The sequence below is a fragment of the Ictidomys tridecemlineatus genome, chromosome 5 (genome assembly GCF_052094955.1).
Source record: "Ictidomys tridecemlineatus isolate mIctTri1 chromosome 5, mIctTri1.hap1, whole genome shotgun sequence".
Classification (NCBI taxonomy): domain Eukaryota; kingdom Metazoa; phylum Chordata; class Mammalia; order Rodentia; family Sciuridae; genus Ictidomys; species Ictidomys tridecemlineatus.
The window spans coordinates 160492435-160510870 of record NC_135481.1 but is presented as its reverse complement, the minus strand read 5'-3'; the positions used below and the strand labels follow the sequence as shown (position 1 = coordinate 160510870).

The following is an 18436-nucleotide window of genomic DNA, read 5'->3' as shown; positions in this document are numbered from 1 at the left end:
TAATGTTGAACAAATAAAGCCAGTCCACAAAAATATACATTTTGTATGGTCCGTGTGTATAAAGGTCAAAAGCAGGATAAACAAAGCTAGAAGTAAGGCTAGACAACTCCTTTGGAGAGAAGAGGATAGCACAAGGTTACATGGCAGGGGCTCTAAGGGACTAATAATGTTTGCTGGTTGGTGGATATATGGATGTGTTTAGTTCATGAAAATCCACCAACAGTACACTTGTAATTTGACAATAAAACACACACACACACACACACACACACACACACACACATACATATATATATATATAACATAACACATAAATTCCCAGACTAAACAAAGGCTCCAAGCAGACATTTGAAAAGAAAAGTGGGCCTAAAATGAAAGCCCAGTGGCAAAGGACAAAAAAAGGAGCCTTCAATGAAGACCACTCAAGACAGAGAAAAGAGGCAGAGTCCCTATAACAAAGATAAGAGCCTACAAGATAAATCTATACACTACCCTGGGAAACCCAAAGTCTTTCAGAGATAGAAGGAATCCTCAGAGCTCACCTAGACCAGGCCACCCCATTTACAATAGAATAAACTAAGACCAAGAAAGAGAGGACATAACTTGGGCAAAGTCATACAACTAATCAGTGATAGATCCAGGTGTAAAACCAGACCAGCTCAGTTAATAAGACTTAAATAATTATAAAAAAAGAGTCATGATAGATATCTCAAATAAATGAATTGTGCTACCATTCAGAATGTATGAGAACTCAAGAAAAAGCAAGCTTTTGTCCATTTCATTCAAATGAGAAAGGCTCTGAAACAACAACACAATGCAGGTGATATCCACAGGGTGGAGAAGGGGACTGCAGAAGATGGGGGGGGGGAAGCAACTGTACAGACATTTGGGAATATAGCACATGGCAGATGACACAAAGCAAAACTGTCACTGTTTTACTGTTCTCTACAGGCAGCACTCAATATAGGCAGCACTCAATAACACTTTGCAGAACTGGGCCATTTTTCCTTGTCCAAGAACACATTTCATATCTTTCTTTTATACAAACCATCATTGCAGAAAAGGGCTCTAGAACAATTAACTGCAAGTAAGTTTCATATGAAGTAGAAAATCACCTATAAAAGTAGACAAGAACACACAACTGGCTGGATACATTTCAGGGGGTTAAAAAAGTTGCAAAGATGTCCAGAGATGACATTAATATAAGAACAAATGTTAATAACATTAGAAAAACGAAATGACATCCAGGGACATAACCATAATACTTTGCTTAAGAAATAGGCTAGAAACAAGCCAAGACAAAAGAAGACTAAGCCCAACCATACTGGAAAGCTATGATTAAATAAAGAGCATTACAAAACACAAAGGGAGATCTGAGCCACTATTTCATGGAAAGTAAATCTTGTCTTGACATTTATGGAGAAAACAGCAGATGGGGCTTCCACAGTGGCCATCTTCTATTTTGGTTTTTAAATACTGATAAACAACCAAATTCACTACAAATAAAGGATCACTTTTAAGACCACTTTTTTGCCATCCACCTTTATAATATAAAAGAGCAAAAATGACCAAACAAAAGTCAGTGCATTTGAAAATGAAAACAAAACAAAAAAAAATGGAACAGAGTAATTAAAGAGAAGTCAGTCTCAAACAATAAGAGCCAGACAGAAAAGATGTGAAGACAATCTGACCATCTAAGACCTCAAAATAGGTTCCAATGCCAACCTCACCTCATCCGTCCTTTACAGTGTACCTCCTGGGCCTCAGTTCCTTGTCTGTAAAGTTGAAAAACTAAGACTACCATCTTCACAATGCTGTTGCATGGAATAACAAAGGAAATCCATACACTAATAAAAACTGTGCTGTGTACATACAGTGCCCAAATACACAAAATGAAGTTAATGCTGTGAGAAAACGGAGTTTGCATTTTAATTTATTGGATTAAAATTGAAAATTATGCTACTGAAAAACTTTTAAATACATTTGCAACATACTTAGTATAGAAATTATTTTTCAGATATAAATTTATAAAATCAAAATATATATCAAATGTATCTGATGCAACTTTAATATCTAAATTGAAAAGAGCTGTAAATGCAAAATTCAGGCCAGTCAACAAAGACTTATTAGGGGAAAAAATGTAAAATACTTCATGACTAATTTCTATACTAAATATATATCAAACTGGTAATTTTTTCATTTATTAGGGTAAATAAATACATTATTAAAATTAGTCTGCTATTTCTTTTACCTTTTTAATATGGCTTCTACCAAATTTGAAATTGTGTATATTGCTTGTATTATACTTCTATTAGACATTACTGGCTTGGAACGATGGCCAATATGTAATAAGAGTGCAGTGATTTATTATCAGCTATTACTCCTATTAATATTATTATTACTAATTGCTGAATGCAAGGCAATTTGGAGAGCTAAAACAGAACATATCTCTACCTTCTGCAACTCAGAGTCTAGTAGTAAAAGGACATATAACAGTTTTACAGGGCATAATGTAAATATCTAGCTGTGTAATAAGAAGACTTATAAAGAAAAAAAATCCATGAAAGTATAGTAAAACTCTGAAAACCTCTGAAACCGCCATTCTAAAAATCTGAAAAAAAAAATCAGAATTTATGTTAATCACATCACCCAGTTGGGTAAGATCTAGATTAAAATGACACATACACGTATACACATATACCAATGAGACACCAACTTAGAATGAAGGTGAAGTCTGTAGCTTGTGGATGGGTGGTTTGCTCTTGGCTGGGCCAAGACCTGATCTACTAGGGCATCTTGCCTTGTTCCCATGTAAACACATGCAAAAATTCATGAGCTGCACACATCATATTTTCACATTTTGTGTATTTTAAACCTCAATAAAAAAGCAAACTCAGCTGGGCATGGTGGCATATGCTTCTATCCCAGCAAGACAGGAGGCTGAGGCAAAAGGATTGTTAGTTCAAAGACAGCATCAGCAATTAAGTGAGGCCCTAAGCAACTTAGCAAGACCTTATCTCAAAATTAAATATAAAAAGGCATAGGGATGTGGCTAAGTGTTAAGTACACCTGGATTCAATCCCTGGTATTAAAAAAAAAAAATAGTTGTTTTTTTTTTAAGTTCCTATAAACAAATCACTATATTTTTAAAAAGTGAATTGATTCAGCTGAAATTTCATTTCCAATGGCATCACTGGATGGCTCCAAATGATTGCATCAGTATACGACTTAGGGGAGTGGGACAGTGCAAGAAGTTATGTAGGCATTTTAATTTTTTAATTTATTTTTTTTTTTGAGAGAGAGAGAGAAAATTTTTAATATTTATTTTTTAGTTTTTGGCAGACACACATCTTTGTTTGTATGTGGTGCTGAGGATTGAACCCGGGCCGCACACATGCAGGCGAGCGTGCTACCCCTTGAGCCACATCCCCAGCCCAATGTAGGCATTTTATTCTAAGAGCCTGGGCCTATGCAATAAATACAAGACAGGTGCTTCCACATACTTTAGAGCTTGTTCCCCCAACTCTTGTGAGATGCAGGGCAGTAGTTTAAAAAGAGAGTTTCCATGAATCAGCAGTGAAAGTGAAACAACTGTTTCTGTTTGTTTGTTTTTTAAAGAGCCCTAAGTGATTCCAAGTGGATACTACTTCTGCAAGAAAAATCAACTTCTTAATACATGGCAAATAACCAATTTATCAGTTGTTTGAGATGAGAATCTGGACTTAGCAACTTAAAGAAGCACAATAGCAAATGCTGTAGCTGGATGTCAGTCTGCTGGTAATACCAGTACAATTTTTACTTTAATGACAGAAGCAAGGAAGGCTTAAATATAATTCATTAATATAGACAGACTGTAGAAGAAAACAACCATCTTCAATGATATGTGTGTTGTTCAGTTTCTTTCAAGGAGATATCAAAGCCACTTGAAACTAACTCCTACCATCTATATGACATAGACAACTTGCTCAGGAAGGTTGCTTTTTGCTAGCAAAGCTGACACTATAAAGTACTAGAGAAAATGATAGAGATTTATAGCTATCTCCCTTTTGAGAGTATCAAGAATATTCTGGTAATAAATATCCACAAGCAACCTAGGTCCATATTTCTTTTCTCAGCAGATGGCTACTTGCTAATTATACTGTCTTACAGATACATACTTCTTAAAACCATCACTTTTGCAAAGAGTCTTAGAACTCTGTTGCTTGGAGTTAAGGGAAAATGCTGCCATCCTTAAATAATGCAAAGGCAAAATCAACCAGGATGCTTAGGAAAAGTAATCTCTTAAAACCTGCTGTTGTGATATGAATGCAGGGCAGTGCCAACTTGCTGCTCATAGTAACTGTTGCTAGGTAGGCTGGAATAGGAAACATCAACCTAAAGGGGTCACCTGGAAAGTAAGCCAAATTCAAAACTATATATGAAAGGCTGTCAAAAAGAACACACCCATATTCAGAGCTCATTTTAAATCACATAATTAATCCAAAGGATAAAAAAGAAATGTGTTTAAATACATGGAATTCTTTGTGTGACATCTTTCAATTATAACACCAGAAGAGGCAGGTTTCTCAAGGAATGTTCATACCACAGCACAGATATTAAATTCACCCTTTCAAATAATTTTCCAGCTGAACATAGGATTCCTATGTCAAAAAGGTAGCATTCAAACATATTTTAATTTGCATCTCTTGTTTGCCTTGAATGTATTTTACACTATAGTTCATTACCAGTTTTAGTATCTACTGTGGAAAATATGACAGTTTCAACAAGATCCACACACACTCTGTCCAACCCAGTACACACCAGCTATAGTGAATGGGTCATATACCTAAACAAGGTTTCATATACATATTTTTTCTGCCCAACTGGGAAGACAGATATCAAAAATGGATGATATTACTACAATACTCCCAATGCTAAGTACTAACATTTTTCTCAATATTTTGCATGTACTCCTTTCTTATCTTATGTAATAGGTACAATTACAGTCTGCACCTTCCAGTAAGAGTCTGAGAAACTAAAAGGTTGATGTGACCAAGGTTAAAAAATTATAAATGATGAATCCAGAATAATACACAAGCAAAAATCACTAGCATAGGAAGGCTGAGAACCTTCTTACTCCCAAGCTCACTGATACTCCACTACCACCCACTCTTCTCCAAACTCATACTCTTAGAAATAATCCAAGGTGAGTTAAATGTGCACCTGGGTGACATGAACAATAAACCTATCTGTACCATGAAATGGCTGCTTTTTAAGCTTCTTTGCCAGCAAAACCAAGTTCCTATAATTTAGCACCCAGTGAGTACAGGTGTACAAAAAGCACACTTCCATGACCAGATAATCTTTTCCTCCCTGACTGTGACAATAAATATGCAGTAAGAGCCCTTCAGCACACATGCCTCACTGTGAAAGATCAAAAGAAAAATCCCTTATGTATTCAGAATAATTTATTGCAGAGTACCAACATTTAACAGGGTGCATTTGACTTATTTCTGAGCCTTTTGCTCCAGAAACGTTATTCAAAAGGAAGAACCAGCATACACTTGGAATACCTTTATTTATGAGCAATCCCTGCAAGGTGAGAACTGCTATGGAAAATATGGTAGGCCTGCCATTATTAACAACATCAGAACTGGTTCTATAAGTAGCTCAGCATGGCCTCTGACCTTACCAAGTGCTATAGTGCTGACAGCCATCTCCCCTATTAATTATCAAGTCCCAGTTGCAGAAAACAATGAACTTTGTTTATTACATTGCCTTTCATCTTAAAAAAACAGTTGCAAGAACAGAACTTTAGAAAAGGGAGAACATACAGTTTGGTAGAAATTAACAGCCAGAGTTGAACTTTAATGAGAGGTTGACAAATTAACAGCTGCATACTATAGAAAGTGCAGTAACATCCTTTTTTTTTCTTGCCTTAAGATCAAGAAAGAGCCAATGAGATAGTATGTGTGAAGGCACTAAAAAAAGATAAAGCGCCTTGCACAGGAGAGCAGGGGGGTATTGTCAATGACTTTTGTTGAGAGAGATACAAGGTCATCCACACTAGTCTGCAGATTAAAGAAAGGAGACAACTGATATCAAATAACCCTCTCTCAAGTCATGTGTATTACATCCCCTCCACAAATCCTCCCTCCTTTTAATACTCTCATCTATAGATGACGGGAGCACATACTCAACACATATAGTTGAAAACCTCTGGTATGGATGAAATGGTCAAGAGATAAGGAGAATAGAAGGGGGAAAAAGATACTTATGGGAGATTTCTTTTGCAAAAATGGCAAGAATCCCCTCCCACCTTACTCTGGTTTTAGTCATAGGACTAGCTTTAGGCAATGAGATATTAGCAAATGAGATGGAGGAAGAACTTAAAAAGTACTTAGACATAGACTTATCCTCTCTTGCAGTTCTTAGGACCCTGAGACCACCATGTCAAACCTGTGGATGAGAAACACAAGGCCAAATCATGCCCAGTCGACAATGAGCCAACCACCAGCCATGTGAGTGAAGCCATCTGGAACCATCCAACTCCAGGGAAAGAAGGAGGGCATCAAAAAGCTGCTGAGCAAGCCTAGACCACAATGTCATAAAAAATACCAACAACCTGTTTAAAGCCATTAGGTTTTAGGGCCATTTGTTAGGCAGCAAGTCTTCAAACTTGTCCTTAAACTTCTCAGAAATAGGAGGACACTACTGACTTCAACAATTATTCACTGAACACTTTTTATTTAAGAAGTATACAAGATACATACAAGTATACAAGACAGTAGAATTTATGAGACATAAAAATATAAGCAAAACATAGGTCCTGATCCCAAAGAGTTTACAATCTAATGGAGAAAATAACAAGCATGGGACAGCTATAACACAACATGAAGGGGCAAACACGGCCTCCCCGCCACTCTTCGGGAATGCCTGTCATTCACATTACATATATAACCCATTCCCCAATACAGGGACTTTATAACCAACCAACCACCAGTGTTCAGATTTTCTGAGTGAGCACTGAATAAAACAAAACTTGTGTCTTCATGGAGTTTATATGCTAGTGGCTATAAATCTATAAAATGCTTAGTACGGTAAAGGGACTTTTCAGAGTGGTGTGTGTGTGTGTGTGTGTGTGTGTGCGTGCGCGCGCTCACATGCGTGCATGTGTGCATGCACAGGTATACACATTTGTACCTAACATTTGTTTAGCCTAAATTATCTTTTTACATAAACCAAAATTTAAAAAAAAAACTGGAACTGATTTGATAAACTCTGAGGTCTCAAACTCCATAGAAGATGGTAGCTGAATTACATTGTTTTATTTAATAAATTATTTTAGGCCTGTTCTATTAAAAATTAGAAGATGAGTGAAGAAACAAGACAACAGAAGACTATGAGAGTTTAAAAAAAAACAATAGTGGGGAAATGTCTTTTAGCATTAGAATATAATCTCCACAAGGACAGGGACTTTTTACTTTGCTCATCAGGTATACTCAGTAACTAGAACAATGTATAATAAGTAAGATGTTCCTGATAAACATGTGCTCAAGGAAGGAGGGGGAGTAAGGAAGGAAAGAAGGGATGGAGAAAAGTTTACAGAAATTCAGCAATAGGAAGTTAATGAGTTCCTAAAGGCACAACTTACACATGGCCTGCACTAATAAGCAGGTGCTGAACTAGAATGAATGAAAACCAAAGGAGAAAGAACACTGACTAACATAATTCCCACTGCAACCAATCTCTGTGTGACTGAAAGCTTGCAAAGTTAAAGCACTATCTTCATGTAGACGAATGAACTTCATGTAGACAAATGAACCACACAATCCTGTGAGGCCTAACAATGCTTTCGCCAATGACAGACTGTACACATGAAAGTGGCCGCATTATCCTGCAGTGATGTTCCATCATAGTTTGTGCTATGATGCTAGCACAATGTTGAAAGGACTTAACCACGTAGTTCTCAGAACGTGTACCTGTCATTATGTCACACATAGTTGTACTTTGCATTTTTGAAATGGCAAAAACCATATATAAGCAATACATGTGACTGCCTGAGGTCAAAATTTTCAATCAACAAATGCACAAACAGTTATTGATGACAAAACTTATAACCCATGACAGAAAGAGCTGCCTCATCCTAGATCCAAAATGTGGGGGAAACCGATAATCATTAATAAATTCTTACCAGAGAACTATCCCCAGATTCAATTCTTAAACCAAAGAGAGCTCAAGATTAACAGTATTCAAAAGGGAGATATCACACACACACACACACACACACACACACACACACACACACACACACATACACACACACACACACACACACACACACAAATGTTGTCTTCCCCAGGCTTTGTTTGTAGATTTTCCAGAACCAGAAGATTCAAAGCCTGGGGCAGCAGGAATCCTGAGGACCACAGGAAACTTGTTCTACAAACCTAACCCATCATGAGCCTGCTGAGCAACAGCCCCAGTTATTAGTGCTGCTTCCAAATCCATTACGTTCCCCAATACACGTCCTCTCCACAAAATGGAAAACTGCAGACAACCAGGGAAAAAAATCTTTTATAGGTTGCCATAATCTTCCACAGACAAAAAGTTCAGCTGATTGATTCTATCATAAAACAGAAATAAGTTGGTTGATAGCATGCCTCTCCATGAAATTTAAACTCAGAAAATCTTAAGCCAGGAAAGGATTCCAATTTCATTTTATTATAGTTCTTGTTAGTTAAAACATTCTGAAAGAGTAAAAGGTTCTTTTCCATCAATGTGTTATCCATCCCTGCCGTAGACTTGTAGTACTCTGCCTTTCTATTTTTCCAGAGAAGGAATACCAAGATGCCAGAGTAATTTAAATCTAAATCATTTGCATTAGGATCCCATCATGATGTGAGTTCACAGATGCTCTGTCCTCCAAATTCAGTTCAACACACACTAGTTGTTTACTGTGTAAGATATGTAATAATTGCATATAATTAAAATCTGAAAGAAACAGCTTCAATTCAACTTACACTCATCCAAGTAGCTCACTTTCCAAGGAAACCTTCTCCCTGGATGTCTATGGCTTATGGTGTCTGTGTGTCATCCCTCCCTGATACAGTCAAAAGCCCTGTGCAGGGCAATAAAAACACACAAAAAGACCAGACAGATGCTGGAGCAATCAAAGGCTATGTTTTCAGCAAAAAAAGAGACCCTGTTTATTAAAGTGAGAAGAACAACCAAAGCTGGAGGGATTCAAAATGAGAGCACTCATGGGGCCACAAGCACTACAATGCAGTTCTGCTCTGGACAGACACTCATAGGGGCCATTTTCCCTTCAGCCACACCATTTGTCAGGTGGCTGCCAGCTTTATGCTACAGTCCTAACCGTCTGTGATTTATTTTGAAGCACAGAGCTCAAGGAGTTCTTTGGAAGTCAGATAACACACCTTGGGCATTTTTCTTTAACCATCTATAAAACACTGGAACAGAGAAAATGAAATGTGTACAAAGCAGATAAACCAGAAAGAGGCATAAATGTGGCAGTAGAATAAGAGATAGTGGGAATAGAGAAAGAATTTTGGAATTCTTCCTTTTAAAGGATCATTTTAAAAATTCATCAGCAATAAAACATCAAGATTTGTAAAAACGTCAAGCTGAAAGGTATGTGGGAGGGGTGCTGAGCAGTCTCTTCATACATCAATTCCTACAGTAAGCAATCAGAACAACATCATGACTATGCCAAACGAGAACCAAGGCAAAGACCCTGGAAGCCAAGGCTTGTAGAAGTTGGATTTATCACAACATTAACTTCCATGTCCCAACAGAGTCACCACAGTGGAAGACAAATTCAACCATGAGGGAAGTCACTCTGGGACAGCATGCTAAGAAGACCAGAAAGACTGACACAAAAAGAGAAGAAGAGCATGTGAACACACCAGAGGGCCGGCAGCACAGTCAAGAGAGCAGATGTGGAGCACCACAGGCATCAGACAAGGTCTCACGAAATTGAAACCATTCAGTATTTAAACCTAAGGGACTTCAAAACAGGGAACTAGATGCTCAGCTATAGAAAGAGCTGGAAAGCATTCTGGGACAATGAGGCCACACACACACACACACACACACACACACACACACACACAACAGAGAGTGAGTACCACCACCAGATGAGGGTCAAAGAAAGAAAATGTTTCTGGAGATCAGGTCTAAGTCACCAGGCAGAACTGTAAGCGCCACAATCACTCCTTGCTGGCAGGAACTAGGGCCATGGAGAAGAGAGGCACCTGACACTGAAGACTGTGTATGAGGCCAGAGGGGAGGGATCTGGTTGTTTTCTCCAATCTCCCAAAGGGAGATTCATAGGACCCTAAGAAAGGGCAGCCCATAAGAGTCAGCCCCCACAGCACAGGGCAGAGCAAAAGAAGGGGAAGAATGGCTCTACCTTTCCCAGGGACATCTGAGTTAGCACTCAAACTTGAAGTTACAGACACATCGCCTGGAGATCTTTCTGAAATGCAGATTCTGCCCCAGGAAGTTTGGAGTGGGGACCCAGAATTTGCATTTCTAAACAGCTCCAAGGTGGTATTAAGGCTGCTGATCCAGAAGCCACACTTTGAACAGACAAGGATCTAACTGATCTACGTGAAGGACAGTGCTATTATCAAAAGGAATTTAACCATAATTCTCTCAAGAATAAAAATATGCAGTCATATATGAAATTTTCAAATATAAATGAGAACAATGGGGTAGTGTATACAGAAGCATCACTAGGGCAGAAATGTTCCCCATACAATACTTCATGGGTGTGTTGCCCACAAGGTCACCAGATCTGTAGAGTTCAAGGTTGTTGTTAGGGCTGAATTGTTTCAGCCCAAAATACATGGTGAAGCTCTAAACCCTAGTACCTCACAATGTAACTGTATTTAAAGACTGGACCTATAATAAGTTAAAATTAATTGACTAAGATGATTAAGTTGAAATGAGGCCATTAGGGTGAATCCTAATCCAGAGTGACTCTTTCCATTATAAGAGGTGATTAGGATACACAGAAGGAGACTGGGATGCAGACACACAGAGCAGGTCACGTGAGGACATGAGAGGTAGCCATCTGCAGGCCAAGGAGAAGCCGCCTCAGGAGAAACCAACCATGCCAATGTCTTGATCTTGGACTTCTAGCCGCCAGATCAGTGAGCAAATGAATTTCTGATGTTTAAGCCATACAGTCTATGGTATTTTGTTATGGCAGTCTGAGCAGATTAATACAATTTACTTTTTGTTTACTGCTACTGTTTAATCCTGTAAATTTCTAATGTGTGCCTGCTAAGTTTGAAGCAGAGCCATAGAAGCTGGCTCAGAGAATGATGAAGAGATGCAGTCCAGGGCCAGCTCCTGCTCTTCTTTTCTGTTATGGATGTGTTGGCAGCAAGCAGGAGAAACCAATACTGCCTAACTCAAATGATGATGAGCACTATGCCAGATATAAAAGCAGATGCCATAAAAGTACAGAAGAAAGCAAAATTTATCCTGAGAAGCAGGGAGAGGAAAGAAGGGGTGATCAATGGACCTGGAGGTAGATTCTGATAGAAGCACAGAAAGGCAAAAGCATCCCTATTGACAAAGCAACGCCAGCAAAAGCTAAGGGACTCCAAGAAATCCAATTCCCTACTGCACTCAGCAACTAGCATGTCACCCAGCAGGTTGAGATGAAGGGAGAACCATGACAGGACTATTCAGATGAAACTGAACAGGAGACACCTGCCTTTAAGATCCAACAAGGGAACACGAACTTCAGAAAATGAAGACTAATGAAAATGAGGAAGGTGAATTACAGGGATAGAAAGGGAGGAGATGTTGAGCACAGTAAGAGAACTCTCCCTCATTACCTATTGGCCTAAGACCTGCCTCTTTAAGTAAAATACATGTTCTGCTGTCAACTACTTTCAAAATAATGCTGAAGATTTTATCATCTCTTACCCTGCTAACTTGGATATAACAAAGAGGTTGCCATCCACCATGATTTCCAAGCTGGGAACCAAGGTATATAACATTAATAGATGAATGATACAGCTCAGTGAATCAGAAAGGAAATAGCCTAAGATCCAAGTTCTGAGTTCCGTAGATCAAAGCTCAGGTTCCAGCTTCTATCATCATGTTGCTCTGCTAAAACAGTCAGCACCTTTTGTCAGAGCATACATGCACCTAGAGGTCTGTCACTGTCCCTCCACTCTCATGCAACAAGACTTTGGATTTTACTTATTTAGAACAAGAGAAATCACAGATTGGATGTAGAAAGAAGGGAACAAAAATACTCCTGACTTGAGCACCTAAGAGCTAAGGATACAGTGATGTCCAGGCAAATTTAAGGGACTTTCAAGAGGAATTCAGATTTAAGGGTGTCTTCACCCAACACACTGAGTTTAGACTCCTCCCCCTACATGGGGGGAGGGAAGATCCCTATGTTTCTAAAGCTACTGCAAATGATACATGTTAAATCTCAAGACTCATAACTGAAACAGGCAATGTAAATATACAGTAAAGATCATTGCCACTGATTTGAGATGAATTTCATGCAGTACTATGTATTATGATGAAACACAGCAGAAATACAGGAGAGGATTACACAAGCCAAACAGATATATACCCATGGAATTGCAATCAATTCCAAAGAAAGTTTTCAATGAAAACATTCAAATTCTCCTCTTCTTCACTCCAGCCTGCATGTACAGTCTTTCAATAAGAGATAAAGACAACCCTTAAACTACCAAAGATGAGCAGAAACGACTATAGATTTAAAGCACAAATACCAGCAGAGAAATCTAAAACAAGCTTGCAAGGTTGAGAGGAGGAAAAATCACGAAATAGCATTTGCCTTCCTCCTAACCTTTCACACATAACATGTATCATATGTTTCCTTCTCATCTGAAAAATATTTTTAAAAATAAATAGATTTAGGAAAAATTGGATTGGAATTAAAGGAAGATTTAGCTTCTGGCCCAGAATCACCTTATGAGGAAAAAAAAAAAATGCCTAAGAAAAAGTTCAGAGGTTTCACCATTGTAACTTTCAAAATAAAATTTTGCAGGGCCATTATAAAACCCAGTATATTACTACAGTAAATGGGAATGTAGTTCAGTGGTAGAGCACTTGCCTAGCTTGTGCAAGGCCCTGGATTTGGGCTCTAGCAACACACACACACTCAGAAAAAAGAAAGAAAACCCTATAGTGTCAAAGGAGACACTGAAGCAGTACAGCAGATCAAGCTTATATCTTTCAATTTCTTGCTACAGTGCTTCTGGTGTTACTAGGCACTGCATACAACAGTGACTTTTCAAAGAGCTGACTAGTGATAATTTCTTTCTTCCTTAAATGGAGATATTATCCTCCCTCCTTGGCAAATTTTCTGGGAAAACATACATTATACCATGAAAGTTCAAAGAACTGGGGCTTCAGGAGCTACAACACAATCTCTTAAGAGTAGATGTAACTTACCAAAAAAATATTGTACCTCTTTAAAAGTGTTTATTCCATACATAGCTATTCTGAAATGTGAGTGAAGTCTTTGTTTGGTTTCACGCACTAAAATCTCTCAACAAACCTGGGCTGGGGTGTAAATCAGTAAATCAGAGGACTTTCCTAACACAGGCAAGGCCCAAAAGCCCAGGGTTGATACCCAGGGCCATGTACATATATACATAAATACATACATATAATCTAAAAAAGGAAATGTTGCAGAAGTACAGTATACAACTTCTGTACAAAACAGTACAACATTCTTATCATAATAAGGAGAAAGAAGGAAATTTGAATGTGAAAATTCTTACTTGGTACAGTGCTTCCTGAAACTGATAAGAAAATTACCAGGATCATCACAACCTGCTACCATTTGGAATTTGGGCACAACCTCTGACCTCATGAAAAACACTCTTATTATCCCTGATTCCCAAGATCTTTATGAAGTATAATGCTGGCTCTGCTCTTTGAGACAATTGTTAGATACAGACAGAACTTAATTTATAATCCAGGCTGTCAAAAGTCTGCCTCCATGAACCAGTGATTGGATGCGCCATTTTGATGTGATGGGGATCCAAGTTAGGGTTCTGCCCAGTCAGTCAGTTAAGCCTCATCTATCTAGACTTGCCAACATTAGATGAAGGTTTAACTCTTGAGATAGTCCTACTTCAATAGACCTCAAAACAAAGAAACAAATGAACAAAAAACTCAGATTCAACAGCCTCTGAACTGCCTTCCCTTGTGCTAAAGTCAGGCAGATGCCATCAATGCACAAAATTTTAACCTGAACTTCAAATCTGGTGTTACTGGCCCTCAATACATGTGAGAGATTTTATACCCAAGTCAGCAAAAATACAAAAACATAAAGAAACCAGTATTTTGAAGCATCAACCATGAAAAATGGAGGCCTCCAAGAATTTTCACAGTAAGTCCTGCCAGAAATGCATATCATCACACAGTCTAGTCCTTGAGACACATGAAAAACATTTTGATAAGACATTACTAGTTTAGAAATTTCTGAAATTTAGTCATGACACACGCAAACATATTCTACAATATTGTCAAGGAAAGTATATTTTTAATTTAATATATTGACTTTGGCAAAAGCAGAAAAAAACAATGTGAATGCCCCTAAAGAATAAAAAGAACCAAGTAAAAGTAAATATCTTAAATATCAACATAATCTGTGCATGTTAAAACATACAGCTTTAATGTCTAATAAACTACTTACTTTCCCAATTCTTCAAAATCAAACAGTCAAACATAGTCACTAATCGGCTCCACTGATTTTACCCTAAGCAAAGCACACAATTGCCATGTATGAAAAGGGGGGTAAAAAAAAAAGGTTTACATACTTAAGCCAACACAGTAAGACTAAAACACCTTTTTATAGTCCTTACTTTCAAAATATTTTGGGTTTCATTCCACTTATTGGTCCATTCCTTGGTCAATTCTTGAACCTAAAAAGAAAGTGGTTATTTTTAATAATTAATAAGATTTTCTTATAGAAAGCTTCCAAATTCTTAGAACTTATGCAAATATAAAGTATTATTTTTTATTTTTTTTATTTTTTATTTTTTTTTATTTTTTTTTTTATTTTTTTTTTTAATATCTTTATTTTGTTTTTATGTGGTGCTGAGAATCGAACCCAGTGCCTCACGCACGCTAGGCGAGCACTCTACCTCTTGAGCCACATCCCCAGCCCAAGTATTATTTTTTAAATGAGCTAGCAATTTCAACAAAAGCTATATCACCAAATATAAGTCAAACAAGCTGATCTCATCCTACAATCTACATTTTGGCAAAGGTTTAAACTGACAGAAATTGTTAATCAAGTTGCCTAGAATTTTACAACAGTCTTTCCTGGCACATTAACTAAAGCTGTTTCTGTGGATTATTAACCAAAATCACAAGTTCAAGGATGACAATGTCCCATTAAATGGGTTAATTTTTCCTGACTATACTTTGGGTCCTAAGAAATAGTGATTTACTTTTCTTTCTAATTAGATGTAGTGATTAAATCACCTTGGATGTTGCATTTTCTTTTAGGAGATAATGTGCTTTTGTAGCTAATTAATGGGGTTTAAAAATCTCATTCTATCTTATAAAAAAAAAAGGTGGTACTTTAATTGGCTCTATTAGTGAAAGAAAAGATCTTTTGATAAAAAGCAGCTTCTTTCCACTCTGCTATAACTTTGGGAAGAAAACATTCTCATTGTTGATCATGGAGAAATTGTTTTTCAAAATTAGTGGACATTTCCTACTAGTTCCAGAAAAAAATTCAGATGATTCTAATGATTAATTCATTAGGAAGGAAAAAGTGATACCTGAATTGAGTGGTGGAGGAAAAAAAATGAATAAAAAATGTATTCTGTGAACAGGAATAGACCTAGGATAAAAGAGAGCCTTCGGAAAGGGGAGTCATCCTCTTAAGACCTCTTCCTTTCTGTGCCAATGTCACTCCTGCCTCCCCTCCTTCCTCCCAGAGGCAGACACCTCACTACATAAACCTCCTGGTCTTCCCACCAGTGAGCCACCCCACTTAACCAGGACACATGGACCCATAAAATACATCTGCCTTCACTCTCACTGCTAAAACGAGTGAGGGTGTAAGCATCCATGAAGTACTACTTGGAAAGGGTATTCCTGTCAGCAAACTTAAGGAAAGAAAATGTGGTGCTGACAAGAACTGGAGGATCAGGAGTGATGGTTTATCCAAGAAGAAAACCAAACTTCACCCACCTACACTCAATCATTCAGAGGCCATTCATTTTACTCCTCAATTTACCTCAAGTAAGACTGTGGGGGTTACATTTTTTAAAATAATGTTTCTTCTTTTACTAGTTATTGGTGACAAACTCTACCATCTTCTTGGTGAAAAACAAAAGAAACAGAAGTAGAAGAATCTTTCTAGTTGCACTTTTTGCTCATCCCTAAAGCTATGAAAAGGCAATGTTGATTTGTCTGATCCTTCACTGATACCAACCCCAGATTCACAACAGTAATAAAAAACATGAAGGTTTTGGGGTATTTTGTTTTGAAAAAACTTTCAGAGAGGAATATTCTTGGTATCCTCTTCCTACAAAAAAGGAATAGCCTAATATGTTCAGTTTACTAATTTATACTAACCAGAGTTTCTCGCTGGCAATTAACCTGAGAACACAAAGCATTCAAAACAAATGATTCTGCATTTCACCAACAGATATATTCTCACTGCAGAAAAGCAAACCAAGCAATCCTTTCCAAATTCAATCAAGTAATTCTAGCCTTTTAAAAAAAGTTTTAAAACATGGCTTGGAATTATCTTTTCATTATATTTAAATCAAATAGTCATTTAAAACATTAATAAAAAATGCAAATGTGTGATATCACCACTAACAATGTGATCAGGTGATGAGATTTATAGCCAAGCAGATGGCAAACAATTAAAAAGGGTCAGCAAAAAACTCGACAAAGGCTTCAAAAATGTTACGAACAACATAGGCAGTCATTTCTGTCACAGCATGTGTAATGCATTCAAATTAAAATGTTTATTGCTTTCTATTAGCTTACCAGGTATTCTAGAAAACTATAATTGAGAGACAATTTAAGACTCTATCTAGACATTTCATAGCATTCAAAATTAGAACCTGAAGCACTAAAATACACATTTTCATGAGAAAAATAGGGATTAAAAAATAATGTTTTTACTACTGCTATTATCAGCTTATTAACCAACATAATCACCCAGGGAAGTGTCAACAAGTTTCTAAGTACAACCCAATTTATATCTTCCATATTGTGTATTCTTGAGTTTTTACCAACAGAATCCAATTATTTTTCTCAGTCTGTTTTAATCATTCAGCACTAGGAAGAAAATCTATTCCAAAGATTGTTCTTAATGTCTGTTTCTCTTTTCCCAGAGGGTATTATTTAAAAAAAAAAAAAAAAAAAAAAAAAAAAAGCATAGAACAAGGTCAGCCATGAAACTGGTTTCCAAAAAGCACCAGCCCACAAGTGTTGGCTGCAGCCTGCCTCGCCCCTGAGAGCTGCTCTCTCTTCTGGTCACTACTCACTGCAACACCCTCCCTGCTTCAACTCTCAGCCAGCTTAACTAAACATGTGCTGGACATCCAGTGGAAACAAAGTAAAGAAATGACCAAAAGCAAAGCAGTGCCCATTGTGAAATTGAGAAGACCACTGCTGTTTCATCTATTTCATGAATGTTGAGCTCCGCCTCCCTCCACCAGGGACTCCTGCCTATTCAGATGGCCTGAGTGGTCTTACTGCTTTGTCCAGAGGGCCAGCATGTGCATTTAATCTCAGCTGACCATCATGTGCCACAGAAATCCTATTTACTAAATCACAGAGAAAAGTATGCAATACATAAAAAGGCAACTATTGTGCATCTTTAAAAATGATCACAGGATTGGGGTTGGGGAAATACAGTGTAATGAAGAAGGAAAGTAAATACTAGAAAGCATGGACTTAAAAATATAGCATAAGTTATCACTTACTCTTGCTTCATTCTGCTGAAGTTTTTCCTCCATACTTAAAGCTGTAGGAGAGTCTAAGAGGGCAATCTAAAATTTAAACCACAAAAGACATCAGCAGTTAATAAACAGCAGTAACATACTAGAAGAATTATTCCAAGAATATAGTAAATGATCAAAAACTTCCACAAAAAACATGAGATATTAGTAAAAAGTAATGCCATACCTCCTCCTCCTCAAAAAAAAAAAAAGTGTCATTTACCACCAAAACTCTAATCCAGGGGATACATATCTCATAATAACCAAAGTCATGGCACCCTGGAAAATGTGTATTTGCAATACAAAGCAAAAGTGCAACAGAGACATTTTACCAAAATAAAACACAATCTAAATTCCTAGATTTTAAGGATTTGTCTGTTTGACATGCAAAATACAAAATTCAAAAAGAAACAAGCCAAAGTTTTGTTCAACCACAAGCTCCT

The 18436-nt window shown here is 37.4% G+C and overlaps 1 protein-coding gene across 15 annotated transcripts in view; it reads right to left on the bottom strand.

Annotated features, from left to right (window-relative positions):
- Positions 1-18436, bottom strand: part of Kif16b (kinesin family member 16B) — a 281133-nt gene that overhangs the window by 205502 nt on the left and 57195 nt on the right. For all 15 annotated transcript variants that reach the window (XR_013439536.1, XM_078051371.1, XM_078051369.1 and 12 more), the window contains 2 exons: positions 17979-18044; positions 14883-14942 (listed from right to left, as the gene is read on the bottom strand). Coding sequence is in view for 14 of the 15 variants with exons in the window: in XM_078051371.1 (XP_077907497.1) it covers positions 14883-14942; positions 17979-18044 (126 nt within the window). In the remaining variant the exon portion in view is untranslated. The remainder of the gene's footprint in view (positions 1-14882; positions 14943-17978; positions 18045-18436) is intronic.